General features: G+C 34.4%; 1 protein-coding gene across 1 annotated transcript in view; it reads right to left on the reverse strand.

Moving 5' to 3' along the window:
• The window catches only part of DPYD (dihydropyrimidine dehydrogenase), an 811,158-nt gene that overhangs the window by 456,999 nt on the left and 326,573 nt on the right, over nt 1-27,586 (reverse strand). The window contains exons 9-10 of the mRNA XM_027114432.1: nt 3,995-4,102; nt 2,103-2,272 (exon numbers count right to left, since the gene is read on the reverse strand). Coding sequence (XP_026970233.1) covers nt 2,103-2,272; nt 3,995-4,102 — 278 coding nt within the window. The remainder of the gene's footprint in view (nt 1-2,102; nt 2,273-3,994; nt 4,103-27,586) is intronic.

Here is a 27,586-nt window from a genome sequence, read left to right on the forward strand (position 1 = left end):
AAGCACTTATTCTTTGCTGAGGTCCTATGCTATGCATGAGGATACAAAGATGAATCAAATTAGCTTCTGTTTTTTTTATCTTAGGCAAGTCACTTTACTCCAGTATGGCTGTTTTCCTTTTATTTGTACCATGATAAGTTTGTACTAACTGATGCCTAAAATGGTGCTCCAGAGAGGGTGTGGAGAAAAGGGAACTCTCTTGCACTGTTGGTGGGAATGGAAATTGATACAGCCACTATGGAGAACAGTATGGAGGTTCCTTAAAAAACTAAAAATAGAAATACCATATGACCCAGCAATCCCACTACTGGGCATATACCCTGAGAAAACCATAATTCACAAAGAGTCATATACCAAAATGTTCATTGCAGCTCTATTTACAATAGCCAGGACATGGAAGCAACCTAAGTGTCCATCAACAGATGAATGGATAAAGAAGATGTGGCACATATATACAATGGAATATTACTCAGCCATAAAAAGGAACGAAACTGAGTTATTTGTAGTGAGGTGGATGGACCTAGAGACTGTCATACAGAGTGAAGTAAGTCAGAAAGAGAAAAACAAATACCGTATGCTAACACATATATATGGAATCTAAAAAAAAAAGAAAATGGTCAGAAGAACCTAGGGGCAAGACAGGAATAAAGATGCAGACCTACTAGAGGATGGACTTGAGGACACAGGGAGGGGGAAGGGTAAGCTGGGATAAAGTGAGAGAGTGGCATAGACATATATATACACTACCAAATGTAAAATCGATAGCTAGTGGGAAGCAGCCGCATAGCACAGGGAGATCAGCTCTGTGCTTTGTGACCACCTAGAGGGGTGGGATAGGGAGTGTGGGAGGGAGGGAGACGCAAGAGGGAAGAGATATGGGGACATATGTATATGTATAACTGATTCACTTTGTTATAAAGCAGAAACTAACACACCATTGTAAAGCAATTATACTCCAATAAAGATGTTTTAAAAAATAAATTAAATAAACAAATAATAAGTAAAATAAATGGTGCTCCAGAAAAAAGCTCCTATGATTACAAGACTATCTCCACCTTGGATTTTGGAAAAGTCTGAAAGGGTAGAGTGGATGGAGAAAAACCTGGAGAATAAAGTTGACATTTTTAATTCAGTCATGAACCAGTGGTGACTCTGATATTTTAGTGAGATTGATCTGTAATGTGCTTAGTCTATATGTGACAAATTACCTATTGACTACAGTTATAATTCTTTCCTAGAATAGAGACTCCAAATATGTTCAGGCATTCTAAAGCAAATCAAATTCATAATACTGATTTGGATAAAATGAGTAATTTATCTTTCTATAAATACATTTGGTTCTTGTTCTCAGAACTAATACCCTTTATAAGGCATTATCTTCCTTAACGTTAAAATTTGAGAAGTCTGTGGTACATGTACCCAGCTGATGTTTCACCCAAGATTAGTCACCAGTCACCTGTTAGAATGAAATGATTTTAAATCTGTCATTTTTAGTAAGTTAACTAATTATTAATTCTAAGTAATGCTTACATTAGAGCTCTTTTAAGAAATAAATGGAAATCTCTTCATTCTACTGCCTTCATAGCAGAATGAATTAACTATAAGTATTATATATATCTATATCTATATATAGATAGAGATAGATATAGATATAGATATCTTTGAATGCAGCTTGTAAATGTGACTTATGGAAAATTCCGAATGTCTCTAATTACCACATTCTCCTAATTAATATCCATATATTTTGTGAAGAGTATCTAGTATTTGGATATGCAAGACTTAGCACATTCCACTGTTACTAGTTAAATACAGTACCTTTCAAAGATATTAACCCTGAGAATACAATACACAAGAAGCACTTGTGTATTGACAAAGATAAACTTCTCATTGTCTCCAAATCAGTATTATAAAATAATTTTCTTTTACTTTGAATGTCTGTACTAGAAAAAGCAACTATGGGTAACCCAGAAATTTTTAAATGTGCATCTCACAATCTGAAGAACATTCTAATGATTTAAACTAGGAGACTGCATATTAACAGTTTTACATCTTCTAAAATTTGTTGCATGACAACTCCATATTTTCTGATGGTTCCATTTTACCTCCTCAGGGACAGCTCTTATATGAACAAAGCCTTTTCTGAAGACGATGAACACTCGGCGGGCTCCACAACGTAAAGCAGATGTTGCACAGTCGAAAGCTGTGTCTCCAGCTCCGAGTACAATCACGGCTCCCCGTATCGATGGCAATGGAGAGTGACAGGCACACATTCCTGAATGATGAAAGGAAAACCCCATTTTCAAGTAGAGAAACCATTTCTGCATGACAGCTCAAAAGATACTTGTACTCAAAGCAGTGTAAAATTGCATCTTGCAGTTTTCGAGGATGGAGTGTCACTATCAAATTATTCTGCTTCATTGAAAGACAGTTTTATTCCCACTTTAAAAATATGCTCATACATGTAATTTCATAGTCAATACCTTTAACTTCTTTTTTTCCTTCTAGAAGGATAGCTATAACACATTTTGAAGAGTTTGGGTCATAATAAACTGGAATCAATCAATTTAAACTCTGTCAAAGTTGTGATATGTATTTTTAACTTATTGTCATTAAATTTGTTTGTTAGAAGAAAAAAAGTGATCCTTGTGATCTGAGTTAATAATTTGCAATATTTCATTAAAACCTTTTATTTAGAAATCATCTTATAAGATTTCTAACATATAGCCCTGCTGTATAGTATATTTAGTAAATTTTGAAAATTAACATGCTGAATACGTTCCCTTTATGTAACTGAAGAATTTCTGAGAACTATTTTCTTGAAATAGTTAAAATAAAACTTTCTCCCTTTTACTGCTTTTTTCCTGGTTTTGTTTGTAAAACTGAGCAATAAAAGAAATATGACTCTCCAAGTGAACATTTCTCAACAGCATTTATATGAATATTTGATGTCCACATGAAGATTCTTTAAAAAGTAAAATGCAGGTGTTCATTATGTATTAGGTAGCACTGTATTATTGGATTAAATAAAACTGTTGACAAGATAAATTACTATAATTTTTGAAATGGCACCACAGATAGCATAATCATTTTGCTTGAAAGAGTTTGTATTTGGGATTACATAATTAGCCTTTTGTAATTCTCAAATACATGCTATGTGTACAATGATCTTCCCTAGCAAGCATCGTGTTCTCTTGGAAGGAAGAGGATGAAGATGTTACACAACTTTAGCTGTAAAGTTCTACAGATTGATATAAGAGAGAAAGTTTCTAATATTTTTCAATTTTAGGAGAATAAATGTAGATTCTTATCTTTTCCATATGTAACTGATGTTAGAATATCTGAAGTTCAGAATTCTTTAAAAATATATATTTAAAGGAGTTTGACTATCGGGTTTTAGGGAATATACTATAGCTTCTTTAACACTAAGATGATGACTCTAGCCCAGTCAAAGCAGAGGACAGGCATAGCTTCCAGTTGCTCTTCCTTTGGTGTGTGAAGTGATTTCACACAGAGACTAGGTATTAGGGTATCCATCAAAGTGTTTTGTTTTAATTTCATAAAACTGTGGTTCAAGAAGAGACTGAATCTTTCTGCTGGTGTGGATACGAATCATGGAAGACATGATCACTTGTCCTATTTTAAACAAAAAAATAAAACAGTTCCCAAAGTGAAGTTCCTGTCTTTTCTTTTAAGAACATCTTCTGATGTTTGTTAAGGACACTCTTATTTTGAAGCAACTTTTCATAATGCAGCTTAGACCTGTATACAACACAGTGAAAAATCCTTATGATGATGTTTGATTGGGAGGATGGACAAATAGATGATTCTGGCTAACAGTAATGTCAGATTTTTTTTTTTTTTTCATTTTACATTGGTGTTATAAAAGGATGAACTGGAGATCTGGACAATTTCCTACTGAGTCTGGACTTAATATATATTCATAATACACATAACAACATAGGTAACATTAGGAACAGAAGACAATATGTGATACCTGCTTTACTGCTTTTGGCTACAAGTGGCAGAAAGTCTTTGGATGTATAAAACCCCTGGTCCTGTGTCAGGCCTTGGAAGATGTGATCCTTTTTGGGTTCTGGCAAACCTAAGTAAAAAAATTTATAAAATGTCATTAGAAGGAGGAGTAACTTTTTCTACTGACTATTAGAAAGAAAGTAGAAAGCTGTAATCATTAAGATAATGTGGTTCTTAGAGGAAAAAAAATCTGTAAGCAAATTAACATAAAAGAATGTACATAACACAATGTAACAGACCTCAGAGTATACCTTTAATACATAACTAAGAATACATCATAAATCACACATTCATGTGCACATGTACATATACAGAAACATGGATACTCACATACAGTGTTAAGGGGAAAATCAGGTTATATTCTTTCCTCATGTCATAAATAAAAATAAATTTCTGGTGTATTAAAGTGCTAAATATAAAATATTCATCACAAAACCTAAAAGAAAATATGGATATATGTTTATCTAGTTCCTGAATATGGAAGGTCTTTCTAAGGGGGTGGGGGGAGACTAAAAAATTTCAAAGGAAAAAAAAGTGTTTTACCACAAAAATTCAGCTAGTTTTACACTTCAAAAATATTATAAACAAATTAAATGCCAAGTGATTAGCTAGAAGAATATTTTAACAAATAAAATGTCTTTTCTACATAAAGACATTTCTCAGTTTTAATGAGGAACATATTAACTTTTCAATAGAAGCATAAACAAAGGGTAACAAAAATTGGGATAACAAAAAACATAGTATATAAGCACCAAAAATCTTAAATCCCCTAGTAATTTAAGAGCTGCAAGTTAAAACAATGAGATATGATTTCTCCTCTACTAAAAAGTAAAGGGTTTAAGAAAATTACACTATATGGCAAGGTTAAAGATGAGATTTGTTATGCTCTTTTCGTAGAAATTTGGTAGAAACTGGTGCCTAATTCTAAAAAACAGTTTTGAATCTATCATAAGAAAATACTAAGACATGCAAATAAAGGCTTGATGTACAAAAATGGTCAGTGCAAAAAAAAGATAAGAGAGAAACAGAAAGGGTGGAGGAATATCAAAATGCCAACAGAATGAATAATCCAGTTTTACTTTAAGACATGAAAAAATGACAGAACAAAATGCAGCCATTAAAACAAACATTTGAAAAATGTGGTAACAGATTGTAGTCAAAATACAGTGTTAAATAAACTAGCAGGACATAAAACACTGTGTATAGTATGATTTAAGTTTTATAAAAATATATAAACTATATAATCTGAACAGTAATCATTTCTGGTGGTGGGATTGTGGATATTCTGGGTTTTTAAAAATTATTTCCTTATTTTCCAAATGTTCTATAACATGCATGTATCAACTAGTTAGGAAATAATTGCCAACATTTTGAAAAGAATATGAATAGTTGGTTAAAATGCTTTCAAACTACAAATGAAGCAAATCTGATAGCTTTCACCCCACTACAGGAAAGCTTTTCATCTCAATTCCATAAGGGGGAAATTTATAGTTTAATGTTATTTACTACCCAAATCTCAGTCTACCAATAGGCCATTCCAGAGAAATAGTAGTTTATTTCATAGTTAAATGAAAGCCAATGGTAGCTGCTGGTAGACACACAGAGTAAAAAGCATGGCCCAGGAGATGAGTTTGTTGTGTGCGATAAGGTTGATACTGTATCTGACCTGAAAACTGAAGGTGCTGGTGGATTGAGTGCATAGCCAGCAATAAACCACTGCTGTCCCTTCAAATTAAATCAAACATTTTTCTTTCCTGTCTAGCACCTCTTTCATTTCCTCCCCCCCCAAAAGATTTGCCCTTTGTTTTTAGGTTATTTTAAGACCATTTTTTAAAAATTATTTTAATTATCTAAGAAAGTTAGGCAAGTCATTTGACTGGTCTTTGCTCTGGCTTCTCTATAAACAAAATGGGGATAATTTTATTTCTTCATTTTCTGACACAGAGGAATATCCCTTAGTCTATTTGTAACATGGAAACTATTACATAAATGTGTGGTTATATATATTAATGTAATTCTTTTCAAAGGGCTGAGATGGGGGTGGTTACAGTTACATAAATATAGCTGAATATGTACTTGAAGATTCTAATGACAAAACAATTTTTCTTGAAAGCTGTTAAAAGATGATTGTAGTTTAAGCTACATTTGATTAGTCAAACCAACATGTGTCATTTTATATATATATATATAAAATATATATTTTTAAATAATAAGGACCTATCTCCCCTTTGATATTACTATACTATAGAGACTGCATATGTTCTATGGTACTTCATTTTCCTGTTAAAAAAACACAACAAGGAAAACAATGTGAAGGGTTTTGCAATTTCAAGGTGATGTGATAAGCAAAAACCTTTAAGACAGATCAAAAACAAAGCACAGAGAATATAAGTGGTGGATAAGAATTCTACAGTTTCTGGGAATGAAGTCTAAGATCCTTCCTTTACTAATCCCTAATCTGAGCCTTTTCATTACTTGCCATGGTTAAGGTAAAAGGGAGATTTACATCTGTGCTTATGTTCTATAGACCCACTGCTAAAATAACTGTTATATAAAGAAATGCAAGGCATTCGTATTAAACACACCACCTGACCCATAGAGATGATGTTTTCTCTCCTGCAAGAATTATTTCACAAGAAAAAAGCTTCGGTAAAATTTAAATTTCATTTTTTCACTTGAGTCATACACTGACAAGGACAACTGAGTTTCCTGTGCTTTCACCCCACTCTGCATTTATCACTATAATGAATTTAACATTTACTGGGTCAGATTCTCCCTGTAAATGTTCAAGAGGGCACCAGCTAAATGTTCTGACCTATAGATACTGGCTTGAGGACAGGAAAAATGAGCCAGTAACTGGATGGGATGATTATGATTGGGTTATCTCTGCAGCCTATTTAGCCACACCTCAAGTCATGCTCACTTTTAGATTCCCAGTGTCCACGGAGCGCTTCTCCCCTACCTGGGTGGCAGATCATCTATTAGGACCATGTATCTGAAGCTCTGCTCACATACTCTTTGGCAGTCCAGCCCAGCTGGCAGAAGTACCCTATTCTCTGCTAACTATGATGCTGCTGGGTAATTAGGAACAGGGTCTTTGTCATCAGACAGAGTTTGGTGCGAGTTCTACCTCTCCCATTTATCTGATTGTGATCTTCTGTAAGTTCCTATGACGGTTAGTTTTATGTGTACATAGCTAAGTACACACATCAAATTATCCAATCAAACACTAATCCAGGTATTACTGTGAAGGCACTTTACAGATGTGGTAAATATCTATAATCAGCTGATTTTAAGTAAAGGAGATTACCTCAATAATCTGGATAAGCTTCATCCAATCAGTCCAAAGGTCTTAAGAAAAAATTGAGGTTTCCTTAAGGAAGAACAAATTCTGTCTGTCTGCTGGCCTGGCCTACAGATTTTAGATTTGACAGCTCTCGCAATTGCATAAGCCAATTCCTTGAAATAAATCATACCACTCAATCTATCTATCTATCTGTCTATCTATCTATCTATTTATCTATTTTATATATCTCTTAAAGGCTTTATCTTTCTAGAGAGCCCTGAAACAATTAATTAATTGCTCTGATCTTCTACCTCTGCATTTCTAAAACAGAGGTAATAATTACATTTCTCTTCTCTCATAGATGTGTCTATCTATTTATCGATCCATACATATATATATAAAGCATTGGGACCTGGCACATAGTGAATGCTCAATAAACACTATTTATTAATATTAAGATAGGTTTATTATTCTGTAGTTTATAATTTTTATTTCAAATTCCACATGTCGTGGCAAGGAAGAATAAATCTTAAATCAAAGTAAGGTATTAAAACCTTAGCAAATTTAAACAAAGTGCTACAAAAGAAGAAAAATGAAGCAACCTTAAGTGAAATATGAAAGATAATGAAACTTGCAAATACCCATCTATCAAAGGAAGATTTCCCTGAGAGTAGGTGGCATATTAATAAATAAGGTATGTGTCTATACCAGGATGATTTCAAAATGACACTGAAATGACTTTTTAATTCACCTTTCAGTGGGAAGAAGGAGGTTTATGAATAAAGAGGAATTGACAAAGATTTGACAAACAAAACAGCTCAGGGTAATATACGCATAGTGTTCTTTGTCTTTCAAGGAGGCCAGATAGTTTCTTTGTTCCCCTAGAATAGTTACTGAAGTTTTTGGTGTTTCAGCATGCATTTATACAAAGGTATACAAAGGAACACCTTCTTAAGACGTACTGAAAGATTATCATTTTCAAGTTCTCCAAAAAGAAAAGAAAGAAATAAAATGTTGCTTATACTACAGAAAATCTAACTTAACATGTATTGATTACTTATAGGCACTGTTTTAAGTGCCTGACATATAGGTAGGTGATTTTTATATACTAACTCATTTAATTCTCAAAACAACTCTAAAAGACAACTCGCATTATTATCTGCATTTTAGATATGAGGAAACTGAGGCACATAAAGATTAAGTAACTTTGCTGAAGGTCATAGAACAAGTAAGTAGTAATGCCACTTTCTAACCTGGATGGTCTGGCTGTAGAGTGTATGCTTTAACTTCAAAATGCTGCCTTTGCCATGTATAAGGTTATAATTAAGTCCTGTTATAATGTGTTGCTACATAACAAGTGATGTCTAAAGTAATCATTCAACGTATATGTATTAAGTTTCACTGTAAGGCTATGGATACGCATACAACACAGAATGTTCCAATCTAGTGGTAGAGAAAAGACTGGCTGCTTCTCTGCGCTGCATCTTTGTTTTGCGATTCTTTTCTCTAGCACAATTCCTCTCTAAAATGTCTTCCTTCTTAACTGCCTTCCCCTTGGGTATCTGCTGGTTATTTTTCAATATTCGATATTCTTTGAAATCTGTATCTTTGCTTTGTTTCCAAAGCACCTCCCTCTGAAACAACTACAGAATATACAACAGCAGTGTCTTTAGTAAATTCTTTGTACTCATATTAAGTTCTGCACAACTTCAATTAACATTAACAAGATATTAAATATTCTGTTTTGTGTTATCATCTAGTAAGTAATAGATGAGGAATAAGTCTCTAAGGCTCAGTCTTCATAGCTATTGTAGGACGTGTTTAAGAATTTCTCAGATTTTATAATGTCTGCACGTGTTACTTTACTGGGTCAACTCATTCAGTGTTAATTGAATTGAGCAACAATTTGTGTGACGCCTCTCATTCTTGAAGGCATTCACTTGAATGACAGCTAAGCCGTCATGCGGAAGATGGTGATCAGACAGACATGTCACGGGAGACAGCCTCACACATCCCACAGAAGTGGAGAAGACAGCACAGAACATTGTGAGACTGCCTCAGGTTCCTGGCTTACGGAAATGGGCAACGTTCTAGTATTCTGAACTCTCTCTGCAGGTATGCTGTCTTGTTATTTCACACGAGTGCTTTTTCAATAAGAAGATTTTAGTAGACATATAAAATCCCTCTGATTATGTCCTACTCTCAAGTTTACTGGCTGAGCACAGCAAAATGTAGTTGATGGCAAAGTTTTTCACTTTTCCAAGTACTTTTGTGTCTGAGATTTTGCTGTCTTCTCAAAGAAGAAAGCACGTTGTGTGATCTCAATCCTCATTGCTAAGCCTGGTTTGGGGAATGGTGCTGCATGAGGAAGAATATTAACATGTGAAGATTAAACATGGATTCATTAAACAAACCCTCACTAAGGGACACGAGGCTATCTACCACAGCTATGCAGTTGTGTCTTTGTAAGAAATGTCCCTGTGTAACCATTGTTTTTCTTTATTTTTGTTTATTAAATCTTTTAAAAATATCTTAATGCCAACTGACTTATTTCTATCATTTGTAAATACAGCGTACTGAATAAGAGTGAAAGCTCTAAGTCAGACTTTCTGTGTTAAAATTCTCATTCTAGCTCTTACTAGCCATTGACCTTGGGCAAGTAAATTATTCTTTCTGGGCAGCAGCAGCCTCATCATAGGATTGTTAGGAGAGTAAAATGAAAACAATATATGTAAAGCTCTTTGCATAGATATGAAATAAACGTTTCCTTTTATTTGCATTCTCTCCCTAAAAGCCTTTGTTTGATATAATGAAAGGACACATTCGGATAGACATAAATTAAATGTTCATCTAATCCATCATATACACAATTCACACTGTTGCACATTTAAGCGGTCAGTGTTGGACATATTTGTTAGAATGAAAGGCTGTGGTAAGACAAGGGTATTCCTCTAACCTCATTCATTCTACAGACTACAATGGACGCAAACCATACGTGCTTCAAGACCAGGAAATAGCAAGGTTAAGACCCTCTATTGGTTAAGGCATCATTCAAATTGCAGCAGTTAGTTAACATCCTGCCTCAGAGACCACTGACCTAGGAGTCTGGAGAACTGGGTTCTAGTCTCATTATATCCCCTTTCTAGCTGTACTTGGGTAAAATTACTTTTAATACTGTGGCTGTCAAATTCCTTTATTTTATCTAATTATGTTTTATTAAGCTATAATTGACATATATTAGTTTCAGGTGTACAACATAAAGATTCAGTATTTGTATATATTGCAAAATGATTACCACAGTAAATGGAGCTAACTGCCTTGATTGGAACGAAGATATCTCTGACTTATGTACAGGGTTGCTCTGAAATGAGGTGGAAAAGTACACATAAAAGCACTCTGGTAAATCTAAAAAACATTCAAATGTAAATCATTATTACTGTCTTGGGTAAAATATAAAAACTATGGAAAATAAAGACTCACATTATAAAAGATTCATAGTATACACTTTCACAAACAGAAGATACTGCAATTAATCATAAGAAGATATTTAAATGGCTGTACATGGATATGTAAATGTAGGTATAACTCATAAATACATGTATTATGGATATATGTGTTTATATACTTACTAGAAAAAGTAAACTATTTCGATATCAAGCCCAAACAGTTGAGATTACAATATGGAAATAAAATATTCTTTTCAAGGGCCTAAGCATTCCACAATTTCACAATGGATTATAAAGTTCTTCATCTGTCACTTAAAGATCACTTATATGACTCAAAGGATTTACTTCCAAGGGAAAACAGTGCTGTAAGGGTTATCATTCTAAGATCTATATATGGATTAGAAAGAGAACAGATCAATGATGCCCTATTGTGATTCTTTTCTCAATAAAACTCCCCATCTTTTTCTGACAACCCACTGTAAATGCGTTTAGCTCTTGGGTGTTCAGACTGAATTCAGAAAGAGTGGAGTGATTCAATATAACACATATGAAATCAGATCACCATATATCACAATAGTATTCATTTCATTGATTTTTCAAATCCCCATTAAATATCTGTTCTGTATAACTGCTGTCTAGTCTCTCTCTATATATATATGACCACAAGCATTAATTGTATGGATCACATAATTCGTTAGAGCATAACAAGATGAAGACTCTTAAAAAATGTTATGAATGAAATCACCATCTCAAATCATATTTTTTCCCATTACACAAGGTATTTTTCTATACAGAAACATATAACAATAATGACAGCCAGACCTAAGAGGAGTAAAGAACACTCATACAATTTTGAAAATCGGAGAGACGCTGAACTAAGATCTTCTTTTTGTATTTAATTATGAAAACAGTATAATTTTAAAAGCATTGGAGAAGAGAATAAAATAAACAAATGCAATAATTCCTATGAAGTTACAAACGTATTTCAGTTTGCTTCTATGATTTCATGTAGAAAATATGTATAAGTTCTATTATACCAACGAGATCAGTTCATATTAAATATCAGGCTCCAATTTAGAGTTTTCATGGGTGACAGAAAATATAAACATATCAATAAAGTAATGTGTTCACAAGATCAACACATGTGAAGTAAATTGAATCTAAGTGGTTAAAATTCTTCTAGAGGATTTTTAATCTGTAATAAAATATCTAGCAATTTCATATAACAAAATGAGAATAAGATTCACTATGCATTTGTAGTCTCATAATTTTTACTCCTTTTACACATTTGGAAAAAATAGAGAGAGAGAGACCTTATTGTAATTAATAAAATATTGTCCAAGAACTCAAAGACAGATAAAATATCCTTGAGTGTTTTCTACTTTCCTGATAAATAACTTCTATATTCAGGATCCACCTTATCTATTGTTCTTTCTATATAAAGGGACATATGAAGGAAACAAAACAACAAAATCCTGGACCAAAAAAAAGAAGCTGAACTATTTTTCTTTATATTTTTGTAATCCAATTTTCTTGTAATTAGCAGAAGTTATTTTACTAATTAAAATTTAATTTTAATATAAAAATAAGATCTCATTAAAATCCCTCTTCTAGAAAACATGTTAATGTAATTTTCTTTTTCTGTCACAAAATTATACATATCCCTTTGATTTTTGGTATTATTTATTAAAGTGTGCATTATCTCTTGGGCTTTTTCTATTTGTTTTCCTCCCTTCTCTTTTCTCTGTTTCTCATTCTCATTTGGCTTTTGCTATAAAACAATTTCCTTAAATTTTAATCCTCACATCATGAAGTAAGGGTAAGCAAAAAAATTCAAAGAATATGCCTCAGGGGAAGATTTTTTTTTCTTAATGACTGGAATTCTTAGATGGTGTTAGAAAATTACTATTTAGCACTATGTAAGTATACTATATTCCAAAGTAAAGAAATCATTAATAATAAAATACTAAAAAGGAACAGTTATATTACAAAATAAATCTACCAGGCTTACAAAGAAAACAAATTTGCTACAGCTACCTGCTGTGGAGATGAGGCAGTAATCTCAACAGCAGGAAATAAAAGAGAAGAGAGGAGAAAAATACAAAAGCACAGACATTAAAAAAGTAATTAAAACACTTATCTCCATCGACATACATTACGGAAAAAACCCTCAACCAACCACCTAAAACCATACTTTATTGAACTGCACAGCAGGAAATAGCATTAAAGCTGCCACCATAAACACACATTCTGTAGAAGGGAGAACACCCCTTTAAAAATGTAATCTCAAAAGTATTACTAATGTGTTAATCACCAGTAAATGTACCATACATACATTCATTGTATTGTATTAGCTACTTTCTCAAAGGTATTTATTAATTGTACTTCTAAATTTTTTACTCAAATAAATTCTTAAATATACGTACTGGTAACCTCTTTATTTGTAATCATTCTAATGAATTTTACAGCTATATTGTGAGGCTAAAGTATTCTGTATATCAAAAACTTTATGTAAAAATTTTTAATATAACATGCATTTATAATAGATAATGCAGTTAAACGGTTTTCTTTAAAGCCAAACTAATCTTTGCTATAGTACTGGAATAAAAAGAGTGAAACACAATGCAAGAGTTGAGGTCATGGATTAAAACTGAAATGAAAGCTAAGAATCATTCTGAATTACCCAAGTATGCTCTGGCCTTCAGAGCTCTGCAAAGCGAAACAATACAAGTCTGAGGAAGCAAGTGGCAGGCCTTAAAATAAAGATCATGCACCAAATGTGCTTGGTGACTCTCTCAGCTGCTGAAACTTGTTTCTGCATCTACCTGATTCTCCCCAGGCATGTCTGTGAAACAATGGAGAGCTGCCTGATTCAGAATCAAAAGACTTCTAATGGCCTCCTGATCTTTACTTTTTAGCTATTAGCTCTAAGTCATTAAATTTTAAACCTCAGTTTTCTCATCTTTAAAATTAGAAGAATTACAAAATGCATTTCCTTATAGAACTGTTATGTGGACAAGTAAGCATAGTACAGCTCTATATTGCTGAAACAACTTAAATTTACACATAGAAAATATAGATATTGGTTTTGCTACCATATAATTCTTTTACCTTTTAATTATGCATTTTGTTCTTTACTCAAATGATACATTTCTGTGTAAATTTATTTATCTTATTCTAAGTCACTGCTGTGGTTTTTATAAATCTTACAAGAAAATACTTATCTTAGTAGATTTTTTTAAAGAAATGTGTATGCAATAAGAAAAATATTAAATTATTTCCATGATTAAATATACTTGGAATGTGCTCAGTATTACCGATACATTGCTGAGTTAGAGTCTTGAAACTAGAATACTTTTCTAGGAATTCAGAAAATTCCACAAAGTAATCACTTTCCAAAGACACTCTTGATGGATAGACATGGTCAACCATTTCAGAAACATATGGTTTACCTTGAACCTCAGTTTGTTCATCTACAAAATAGGCAGATTATCTAGAAACCAAATTCTGAAACTTGCCTGTGATTTTCAAGGAATCCAAGACTATGAAAACGTATCTTTGTACATGTGTACATTTTATTGTGTATGTGTACAGAGGGTCCATACCTTTCATTATACCCCCTACGGAGCCTGTGACTCAAAAATGGTTAAAGAATCACATTGACTAAGATTAATTCAACTATACCATACCACTTATCCAGCTGCCATTCCAAGTGCATGGAGTGTGGTCTCAAATGCCAAAACGCAATGTAATTATCCACACCTGACAACTGTTACACATCATGAATAAATACCATTTTATATAAGACTTTGTAAATATATTAAGGTCTGGTAAAATAAAGTTATAGTTTTGATGTCAGACATAACTATGTTCATGTTATTACTCCACTGTAATATTGGCTGTATAACCTGCATAATCACAGTTACTTAAATTTCAAGTCTCCATTTCCTTATCTATGAAATCAGCTAAATTAATTTAGATAACATATCTCAATAATATGATAAATGCTTACCACAGTGACTAGCATGTGGTAAATACTAGTAAATGAATTGGCTTTTATGTATTTTAACTTCCAAAATCCTATTACTTTCATACTTGTACCTTCCTTGATATTTTCCTTTCTTAACACTTACATAATTTTAATATAAAACACCACAACAACCACCAAAACTACAGATAATTTTAAAAACTTAATGCCAATTGAAATTTCCTTTGATATTGGTGATTAACCATATAAAACTTGGCAGATTCAATGTATATTCACTACATATCCAGTTCTGAAATTTCTGTTACTTAAAAAAGCCAAGCAAAACTACAGTCTATCCTGTTCAACTTTCAAATTTGGATACTAGTTGTGATTTTTAATTGTTATTAAGATAAGATGGAAATACAAATTTTGGATGTTTCATTTATTTAAGCACTTATTCATTAATACCTATTGAGTGCCTATTGTACTTAGGATACAGAGGTACTTGGGATATACAGAGATGAATAGCTTCCAATCTAGTGGGAGAAGAACATATAATCAGAAATAGAAGAAAGCAAGATATGTGCTATGACAAACGGATGCATAGGTAAGTGCACAGGAGCCCTTACAAAACACAGTTCACCTCAGCTGGTGACAATGATACTTATGCTCAGTCTTGAAAGATGAATGTTTCCCATGGTAGAAAAAGAAAGAGGAAGAATGAGCAACATATACAAAGGTGTGAAGGGGTAAGAGTTCAATCTGAATGAAACTAGGGTGTGGTCAGGGGAGCAGATAGGAGAGAGGGAATAGCAAAATTTGAAATTGACAGATAAGCAGGCCCCAGACCATAAAAGGCCATGCAAGCCACACCAAGGAGTTTGGATTTTACCCAGAGAAAACACTGCAGAGAAATGATACAGTCAGCTTTGTATATTAACAAGGACAAACTGGTAGCAGTATGTAGACCTGATTTGCAGACAGTGAGAATGAAGGAACTAGATCATTTAAGGGGATGCTGCATAAATCCGGGTAAGACAGGAACACTAACCTTGTACTTCTCAACCTGGATTATTAGTAACCTCCACTAACATGGCATTACAGGGAGTGTCCACAGCCTCAGTACAAACACGGCCTACTTTCCTGGGTCAACAATTTCAATCAAAGATAAGTACTTTAAATTATGGTGTTTATATTAAGACAAAAATGGAGATGCTGAGGAATGAAATGCAAATTTCGAATAAAATTTTACTACTTCAAAGAAATTCTGTATATGGGATTTGAAACTGTGCCTCTGGATTCCTTAGAGGTATGTTTTCACTTTCTTCTCCTATTACAGTAACTTTAATGGGGAAAAAAAAAAAAAAAAAGGATTGATTCACACTAAGATACTGACAGTGGGGATACATACAGGAGAATAAAAACATATCCTGAAGGTCTTTAAGGGTTAATTTCATTGGATTTGGCACCTCGCGGTTGAAAAGTGTAGAGAGAAAGGAAGGGTCACAGCTGAGCCTCAGCTTCCTGTTTCGGTGGGTTCCTCAACAGTGGTGTGCTTGACTGTGGCCCAGGGCAGTGGAAGAGGAGCAGATGCTAGGGCAACAGTATTGTTCCACTTCGAACATATTTAATGGAGTGTGGGATATCCAGTAAAGTCATTCTACAGATAATTAACAAGTAAAATTTCAAGGCTGAAGCTCATGAGAGAAATCTGGTCTGGACCAAGAGATCTGAAAAGTATCAGCAAAGAGACTGTACTGGAAGCCATGAATGCTAATGAGCTAATCCTGAGGAAAAGAAAGCCAACAGTGGAGCCCTAGATAACATAACAACATTTAAAGGAAGAAAGAGGAAAAGGAGCCCAAACAGAAATTGAGGAGGGATCAGTCAGTCATGAGAGGCAGGAGAAAGCAGTATGCTGAAAGCCAAGAGAAGAGAGGTATCAGTTCAGACTTTATAGATATATATACGTGTATATATATATATATATATATATATATATATATATATATATCTCCAGTGCATAAAAATGTACCAAGAAACAGGTGTTTAAAGAGTACTTTTGATTTTAGGACTCATCCTTCTTGAATTTTAAGTATAGTGCAAGGTCACTTTTATTTTGGAAATAAAAGCATTAATTAATTAATTGTTTTTGGAGATAATATAGCTAAAGGAGATTTATTGAGAGAGAACATAAAAGAGAACAAAAACAACAAAATAGAAATATATGTATTGTAGCTATGAAAATCAATTTAAATGAGGCAAATCAGAAGAGGAAGAGGAAACAGGATAAACCCTATACTGACACCCACACTGCAAGGTATTCTAGTGGTAATGCCTGCCAAAGTATGAAAAGATTTTGCTAGAAGAGAAACATAACACATGCCTTTCTAGGAATCAGTATCAGTGGAGAATATATTCATACTAAAATGCATTCTTAAGAAGAAAGAATTAGTCAACAATGGCAACTCTGCATTAATTAAATTCTGAACGAATAACAGAAAATGGATGTAGCTTAGCTTGTATAATATTTGTTTGATTAAAAACTGCCTTTAGGGGCTTCGCTGGTGGCGCAGTGTTTGAGTCCGCCTGCCGATGCAGGGGACACGGGTTCGTGCCCCGGTCTGGGAAGATCCCACATGCCGCGGTGCGGCTGGGCCCGTGAGCCATGGCCACTGAGTCTGCGCGTCCGGAGCCTGTGCTCCGCAACGGGAGAGGCCACAATAGTGAGAGGCCCACATACCGAAAAAAAAAAAAAACAAAAAAACAACCAAAAAAAAAAAAAAAAACTGCCTTTAGGAGGGCTTCTTAAAGAATTTCATCAAAACTGAAGCTTTGAATTAGGGAGCTGTTGTTCCACCTCTAGTAGGTTTGGAAATCCCACAAAAGGGCCCACTGATATGTGGTTCACCCTGCAACAAATTTTTCTGACTTCTGAAAGGAAAACCAAATAATGACTCCCAGACAGGTGAAATACATGGCCAAGGTAGCAACACCTATGTTTGCTCTCAGTTCCCCCACCTACTTGCTGTGTGATGTGTAGCAAATTAGCCTATTTCTCTGTACCTTAGCTTTTACTTCTGTAAACTGAAGCTTTTAGCACCTCGTCCCCTGAGCTTTTCCAAGAACTCTTGAATCACGAAGCATTATACAGACATAAGAAATTTAATAATAATTGAAAATATTTTCATTATAATGGAGTCTATTACATAGACAAAGAGTATCATCTTCTCTTTTACTACTACAAGGTGAAGAAACTACAGTAACAGTGGATGGTGGATTAATAAGGGAGATCAAATTGAAATTCTGGGTTGCTCTTTGGAAATGATTTAAATTCCCTATGAACTGTGCAATATACACACAATCAAAAACTAAATTATACTCAAAAGCACCTGAACCACTCTAACCATGGTATAAAAGCATATATCTTGACATCATCAATAAAAATCTTACACGTTTTAAAGTCAACATAGAATAATGAATTCTATCCCAAATGCCTGTGGTTTAATGAAGTGAGCAGTCGATGTTTGATTTTTTTTTTTCAGTTTCTGAAATATGATATTAGGGTCATTTCTTATAAATATATTCAGTTTTTTTTAAAGAAGTCATAGTCTACTGCTAAGCTGTTTGAGTTATGCTGCTTAGAGCATGGTTCATGTAAAACCAATATCAGCAATTTCATCTAATCCAATAGTTGTAAATTCTAGCCACGATGAACACTTTTGTGAGTCTAACTTGCTGTCTTGCCGGTGTACTCTGTAGATTATGAAGGAGAGGAGACAGAATGCAGTTCAGAAGCTCTCTTCAGCACCCCCTGTCCTAAATTCAGGCTCAACTTCATATAGGCTCAGTAGTAATAAACACTTTGAGTTAACATTTGTAGCGTGTTTTGCCACTTAACAATAATTCTTGTGTACTGGAGCTCCACAACAGCTTTATCGGCTAGGCATCTTTATGACCATACAAAAAATGAGCAAACTGAGGTTCAAGGCAGTGAAACAAGCTTTCTGAAGCCCATAGCTAGTCCCATAGCTAGTAAGTGCCAAAGCCAGAATTAATCCAGCAAAAGCTCTTAAATACAGTGTTTCTTCCACCATTACATAGAATATATGTTTAGGATAGTCTATTATCTTTATTATTAGGGGAAGAAAAGGAACCATAACCTAGTCTTTGAAAATTTAGCATACAATGATCTGTGGCACCTTAAATTTTCTGAATGTTAATACAGTAGTTTTATTCATAAGAAAGATAAAAACATGCTTTACAGATTAGCAGGTAATTATTCACATATCCCACCTACGCTACATTTTCAAAGATTTTAGGTAAACTATGCCTACTTAAATTTACATGATGTCTTGTAAAAAGGATTTTCTAAGCATTATTCATTTGTTTAAAGCACAGATCTACAATGACAAACCTATCATCAATTCATTTTGTTGAAAGGGTAATAATGAAAGCGTTATTTTCCTTCTTTCACTGTGAGTCATTTGACCTATGTTAAATCAGCTCTCAAATTTTCATTCATTATTTCTACATGAAGGATTTTGCCAGCTCAAAAAAGTATAAATCTTCATTTGTCAAATTTAAACTATCCCTATCCCAGTTGCTATCAAGGCTCATAGCTCTTATCCCTTAAAAAACAGCAAAATATTGTCAAGTCACACAACCTGCCCACAGCCTCAGATGACCCCTGGAATCAATAATATTTGTAACTTGTAAGTGCACAGTTAAGGAGATCAGAAGGCAAGCGCTGTCCTCGTTAACCGCATTGAGCTGTGATACTACAGCCAACTCCCTTGTGTGGTCTGTGATCAATTTTAATCTCCTGACCAAGAATAAAAGAATGCAGACTCCTGATTCTGGATTCATCTTGAAAGGAGAGTATAGATTTGTATGTCTGCAGTGGGAATGAAAGATTTAATTCAACTGGCATTCCAGGAAAGAATACATCTAAACTATCATTCCTCCTCATTACCCTCACTGCTTCCAGGGTCCTCTATCGACAGAGCTAAATACTGAAAAATGTGTACACAATGGGTTAAAAAGCAAAGCTGTCTTTGTGGACATATGATCAACTGCCTACAGAAACAGACTTTATAGTGATTTGTCTTATTGCTACATGATTTAAAGTGGAATCACTTTTTCTATCTTGAATTTCCTTAGAAAGGTTATAATTTTGTGCCAGACTTCTTTGTGTGAAAATCTTTATGTTTGAGCAATTAAAGAATGCATAATTTACGAAAATCATCATTTAAAATAATCATGATTAGTTGTTTTCAAATCCCTACATTTAGGTACACTGTTACATTTTGGGAACTTTAAATTGCAAATTGATACGAGAAGAAAAGACATCACCAGTTTGTTAGTTTTATATCTTTATATCTATACCCATGTCTCTCTCTCTCTATGCACGTACATATATATGATAAAGCATTTACAAAAAAATGCAGAAATATTCTTATTTTTCTATGAAAATAAGAAAGAATATATTTTATTGTTAAAAATAAAGTGTTCTTGCAGTTCACAGGGACAATTCAGGCAACTGTAATTTGAAAATTCCCTAGTTCCTATAAAATAGCATTTTCAATACATCAGACAAAAATTCCCATTCCACATCATCACCACCATCATTGCAGCAGTTTTTGAGCATTCATGATGCATCATGTACTGTGCTAGACAAAAACAAACAAACAGAGCAAGCTGGTGAAGAACACGGACCCCAAAGGCAGAGCCTAAGTTCAATTCGCAGCTCTGCTCCTTCCAAGCTCTTTGATCTTGAGCATATTAATTTGCCACCTTTGCCGCAGGTCCCTCATCCGTAAAGCAAGTATAAGGTCATGAATAGCACTGAACTTAGTAGAGCTTTTATAATGACTAAATGAGAGAACACAGACAAACATGGAAGTATGTGTGGTACTTCATGGGTATAAAATAGGTGTTAGCTATAATAAAATGTATTCTGGCTCATTCATTCATTCATTAATAAACATTCAGTAACTGCTCCCTATGTAAAAAGGACCGTGTTAGGAAACAAAGATGAGCAGAAGACAACAATCTGACGTTTGCAAGCTGTTTAACTTTTGGACATCAGCCTTCTTATTTACAAAATTAAGATAGTAACATTTGTCTTGAAAGACTGTTATAGGGAGCAAATGAAATTAATTACATAAAGTGTCAATCATAACACCAGCTACATATAGGGGATGGTCAATAGATGTTTATTGAATGAAGGAGTAAAGAACTGGATGGATGGATGGATATATGTTATGCCTTAAGCAGAGAGGAAACAAGAGTGAATCAATCAGTCATCAGCTCAGAGCACACATTTATAAGTGAATTTCAAATATTTCTAGACTAAAAAATTAAAATATAGCAGGTAACAAGGTTTTTACATGAAGTCCTGGCAAAAAGTACATTTGTCCTGTTTCCTCCCATAGAGAAATCAGCATCTAGTGAAAATGTAAAGGATAAATATAGATTCCTTTCACGGGAGCTGCCTTTTCTCTGTTTATTAATTGTGTAATGGGTTCACAGTTCAAAAGGCCCAAATTTGGCAGTGGTAGACAACTGATATTCTAAAACCAATAAAGCAGGGTATGGTGCTGTTTACCAGGGAGGAGTGATTTATTTTATCATTTGATTTTAAATATTTAATGAAATCCACGACATTTTGATTGGCTTGAAAACTCTGGAAAGAAAAAAAAAAAACCCAAGAAAACAGAAGTGGGAATCATCTTGACATCTTTATTTTAAGAACAATGACTCCACCTCAGCTAACAGAAGTGAATTACTAAAGGAATCTGTTTCTCTATGTGAATTTTAGTAATGGAAAATTATGTTTATTCTGTCTCTTAAAATGACTATTAACCAGATAGTTAAAATGTATATTGATTTGAAAAGGATAGTAACATTTTAACCTATCCAGTGTGCCAATTCAGTCCAATTCTGTTCTATGTATGCTCAAAGCTGATTAGTTTTAATGAACTGTTCTATGAAAGTAATACCACCAAGCATTCATTTTTTTCCTAGTTAATGCCATGCTAAATTAATGGTATAATGAGAAAGAACTCAGGGATGTGCCAGCATCTTAAATGGTAAAGAAATTGGGGGCTATCAGACCCAGTCAAGTGGTAAGTAGAATGATAAATCTAATTGCAATGTGCTCAAGTAAAAGACACCCAGATCCAGGTAGAAGAGCATGAAACTCGGAGTCCAGACCTGGCAGAGTTGGGTAAGGGGCAGAAAAGAGGACATTTAGAAGAAAATCAAGTAGCACCTCTTGAACACTGGTTCAGGAAAGCTTTGTGGAACTAAAAACATTTCTTTTAGATATCTTAACAGTACTATACTATCTGACCAAAAGAACTGCTATAATTTGACTACTGTAAATGCCAGCTTATGTACAGAACTCATCTCTTGTTTTTTTGTTTTTGTTTTTTGTTTGTTTCGTTTTGGGTTTTTTAAAAAAATCTATTTATTTAGGCTGCGCCAGGTCTTAGTTGCAGCTTGTGTACTCTTACTTGAGGCATGCATGTGGGATCCAGTTCCCCGACAAGGGATTGAACCCAGGTCCCCTGCCTTGGGAGCTTGGAGTTTTACCCACTGGACCACCAGGGAAGTCCCAGAACCCAACTCTTCTTAACCGAGGATAGACTTTGCATATGTGTGTACATGTGTGTGTATAATATATATTATGATGCATGTAAACATATTCACAACTACAGGTACACAAGCAACTCCATATCTACTTACCTAGCTGTATATGTATACGTGTATGTATGGTTTAGAAGTATTAGTTAGTAACAAACATATTGTAGCTTTATCAAAAAGTAAAACACCCATCCTTCTCAAACTCTTCCAAAAAACTGCAGGGTGGAACACTCCCAAGCTCACCCTGATCCCCACCATCACCCTGATACCAAAACCAGACAAAGATATCACAAAAGAAGAAAATTACCGGCCAATATCACTAATGAACATAGAACCAAAAATCCTCAACAAAATACTAGCAAACAGAATCCACAAACACATTAAAAGGATCATACACCATGATCAAGCGGGATTTATGCCAGGAACGGAAGGATTCTTCAATATACGCAAATCAATCAATGTGATACACCATAGTAACAAATTGAAGAATAAAAACCTTATGATCATCTCAATAGATTCAGAAAAGCTTTTAACAAAATTCAGCACCCATTTATGATAAAAAACTCTCCAGAAAGTGGGCACAGAGGGAACCTACCTCAACATAATAAAGGCCATATACAACAAACCCACAGCAAACATCATTCTCAATGGTGAAAACCATAATTTGAAAAGATACATACACTCCAATGTTCCTTGCAGCACTATTTACAATAGCCATAATTAGAGAAAATACATGCACCCCAACGTTCACTGCAGCACTATTTACAATAGCCAGGGCATGGAAGCAACCTAAATGTCCACTGACAGAGGAATGGATAAAGAAGTGGTACATATATACAATGGAATATTACTCAGCCATAAAAATAATGCCATTTGCAGCAACATGGATGGACCTAGAGACTGTCATACTGAGTGAAGTAAGTCAGACACAGAAAGACAAATGTCATGTGATATGGCTTGAATGTAGAATCTAAAAGGGTACAAATGAACTCATTCGCAAAAAGAAGTAGAGTCACGCATGTAAAAAACAAACTTATGGTTACCAGGTGATAAGGGTTGGGAGGGAGGGATAAACTGGGAGATTGGGACTGACATATACATACTACTATATATAAAATAGGTAACTAATAAGCTGTATAGCACAGGGAACTCTATCAATACTCTGTAATGGCCTATATGGGAAAAGAGTCCAAAACAAAAAAAAAGTGGATATATGTATGTGTAACTGATTCACTTTGCTATACACCTGAATCTAACATTACATTGTAAATCAACTATACTCCAATAGAATTTTTTTTTAAAAAGTAAGACAATTAATTGACTTATCTCGTCCCCTCTACCAGCTCGAAAATCATTCACAAGAATCAGTAAGTATAGCTGCTTTAGGTAGAATGGTCTCTCTCCTTTCCTACCTTTATCTCGTAACCTTCCTATAGGATAGAAATCACCAAGAATCCATTGACTGCCATTATCCAAGGTGGTTTAAGACACCTAGACAAATTAGGGATAAGATGGCCACTAGGCCAGGCTAAGTTTTAGCCAAACAGTCAAGTCATTCATCACCAAATCTTTTATAACCGATGTACCTCCTGATTGGTCTATGCCCATGCTTTGCTGGTTAGTCAATATTTGAATGTCACTCCTGGGATCTAGCCAAATTAAAGTGAATATGAGGATGAGAGGCCAGGAAATATTTTCTATGCTAACATGGCAATAAGGTGGAGTGGGATGGGGTAGGGGTAGGAGTAACAGAGAAATAAGACGACACAGAAATACTATCCCTTGCCTCTTAGCAAAATATATAACAAAATCTCAGCGTGCTTCTATACTTCACTGACTCCTTACTCCCTCCTTCTACCAAATGAAAGTAAATACTCCCAGAGATTTATTGTTAACATGACTTTCAAGCATTAGTTTACAACTAGAAAAAGCATGAATGGCTCATCTATTATTTGGGCCACAATGACAAATATTTAGAGTGTATCCTATTTCCACAGATCTCTCCTTAAAACCTGCATTTATATAGTAATTGGCGTTAAAAGTAGAAAGGGTTAAGAGACTAACCTAATCCTGTGTTGCATTCAGCATATCAATGCAATATGATATTGTCTCTGTGGAGTTTCATTTCACATGATAAAAGAAACAAGAAGCATCTGATCAATAAACAGAAAATCAAGTTACATATTCCCACTAGGTTGCTCTAACAAGGATTAATCTCAGAAATGTTGGTGCATGCCTAACGTTGTGGCTTTTAATCCTCTCACACCAGTGGGTCTAAAGTACTTGCCATTAGCGCTAATGTAAAAAGAATTAATACTTTACATATGGATATCCACTCTACTCAAATGAAGGGGTTAATGGTAAAATAAGCCTTTAAGGATGTAAATGATTCCTCCCATGTGGCTGGAAAATAGCTCAAGTGTTTTTCATTTAAAATTATTAACATATAGAAACATTATTATCTCTGCAGTTAATATGCACCTCACTGAAAATCTCATGGTCTGCAAAAATTAAGGAAGGTAGCATCCCTAATGAAGTTATAAAACGTATATCATTTATTAAGCAACAAATTACATCTTTAATTTTGGCTTTAATATATCTTTAATTTAAGCTTTAATCATTATATGGAAAATGCCTTCCAAAGCCCCAGGACAAATTATGTCATGACAATAGGGTTTGTTTCTTCTACCCCCTACCTTCCACCCACCCCCAGTGCTAAACAAGGCTGTAATTGACCTCAAGCTTCCTTTTTATGAGCAGGCACTTCTCTGAAATACTGAGAAAATCAAGGGCAAGACAACAAGATATGAATGTTTTTCCATTAAGAGTCTAATTGTATCTAATTTTGACATTTTTTATTGATTAATGTAGAGTATTGAATAATCTAGTGAATATTTTGAATCAGATTTTCATTGCTTAAAATGTGAAATGTTAGAATAAAAAGGTTAAACCAAATTAGGCATACATTTTTCTTCCCTCCCTCCCTCTCCCCCTACATTCTTTCTCCCCTTCCCTAGATTCCTTCCTCCCTTCAATAAATATTTATTAAGGGGCTTCCTTGGTGGCGCAGTGGTTGAGAGTCTGCCTGCTGATGCAGGGGGCACAGGTTCGTGTCCCAGTCTGGGAAGATTCCACATGCCGCGGAGCGGCTGGGCCCGTGGGCCATGGCCACTAAGCCTGCGCGTCTGGAGCCTATGCTCCGCAACAGGAGAGGCCACAGCAGTGACAGGCCCGCTACCGCAAAAAAAAAAAAAAAAATTTATTAAGCAGCCTTGATATGATAGGCATTGTTCTCTTCTAGGAAAATTTATCTAAATTTGTTTTAAATCATATACTAATTTAATGTAATGTCTATTTGCACAAAGCATAATTTCAGTTGTCAATAGTTGATAAAGTTTGTCTGAAAAACCTTCTTTCAAAGGAAAAATACTTTATGTCTTGATAATACAAGGGGGCAAACTCTGTTCAGTGTGCTTATAGAAATCAATCATACTTCTCTGAAAATAATTAGGGAAGAGTCATGACAATTGACATGTCATTAAAATCTTTAATAAATTATTTATCATTGTTCATCCTCTAACACAATGCTCATCACCTGTTTTACATAAACAGGTAGTTTCAATCACAAAATGTTAGCATTCTGATGCTATATGTAGAAATTTTGATTACATGCCATTTCTCAAATGGCAAATATGTTTTCCCCTGTGTAGCAGGTCGAGGTGAAGGATGAGTCAGCTGAAGGAGGAGAGATGTGTTGATCCTGGAGGAAGGAGGGCAGGAGGAGAGGACAGAGGAAGGAGCACGCTGATAGGTGCTGGTGAAACTTCCAAAACAACTGGTACTAATCCTGAATTGCCAGTATGTGTCTAAATCTGTTCATTTATTTTATATACATTTACAAATTAAAATTACAGTTTTAAAGAGGTAGGGTATGAATATAAACATATATAATGAATTAATTCTAATTTATAAATTTTATTACATTAAATAAATAATGAGGGTATCATTACATGTCAATTAACACCAATAATGAGTAAAGACACAGTATAGAAAAGAAAATGAAATTAGATTCCTTGAACATACAGAGGACAATTGCACAGAGCCAGAACTATGGGCACCATACAAGTGGTAGTTACTCTATGGGTTTGAACTGGGCAGGTTGACTTATATTCAGATTTTTTTTCAATAGTAAGTACTATAGTACTACGTGTTCTGACTTTTGGTTGAATCTAAGGATGTGGGACTACAGATACGGAGGAACTGTGGATACAGAGGAACTGCAGATCCCAAGGGCCAGTTATAAAGTTATGCCTGGATTTTTGACTGCACGGAGGATTGGCCCCCCCAACGCCCCAACTGTTTAAGGGTCAAATGTATTTTCTTTTGTGTATACATACAAAATTATAATTTTCTTTGACTTTTCACTGCTGGATCATCTTTTTCTCTAACTTTCCAGCTCATGAAGAGCCAGAGAGACTGGATCTTACTTATAATCCCAGCGGTATCTCTCATGGAGTCAATACTCAAATAACTGACCTATGGGAAATTTTATACTGCACCTACAAAGTTCTACTCATGGCACTGAAATATAGTGATTTAAAGTATAATAAATGTTTTTAAATGAGCCAAATCTTTAAAGTTGATTTAAATTTTTTAACAAAGTTTTATAACAAGGTGTATCAAATCAGGTTCCCACAAGAAACAGATTTCACTCTTAAAGGATAATAACTCCAGGAGATTTTATTTACAAAGGAAACATTGCAAAGGTGCAGGTAAGATGTTAAGGAATAACAAGGGACAGAGACTTGGGGCTAGAAGAATTAATCTAACATCAATGGTTCTGCCAGATAATGTAGCACTTTCACTCTGTTTTCAGTAGATCAAGAGTCACCTATTAGATATTACAGCATATAGTATTTACAACACAGTGAGGTTATTTCCCCCATAAATCTGACAGAGCAAAATCAAACATAGAAACTTTTTATAAAACCAGATAAAACTGAGATAAAAAGTACTTCAAGGATGATTTGCTCCCAGAAGGGGCTTGACTTGTCCAAAACTGCATAGTCAACTAAGTGACCAAGCTGGGGTCTGGACCCAGTTACTTAATTCTCAGACAACTTAATTTTCATTAACAATGAAAGCATCATGATTACCCACCAAAAGAAATCAAATGTACATCTTCCCTACTCACCAAAACATGCA

Source organism: Aethalodelphis obliquidens, unplaced genomic scaffold (genome assembly GCF_003676395.1).
Source record: "Aethalodelphis obliquidens isolate GAN/ISIS:26980383/991018 unplaced genomic scaffold, ASM367639v1 scaffold13, whole genome shotgun sequence".
NCBI lineage: Eukaryota > Metazoa > Chordata > Mammalia > Artiodactyla > Delphinidae > Aethalodelphis > Aethalodelphis obliquidens.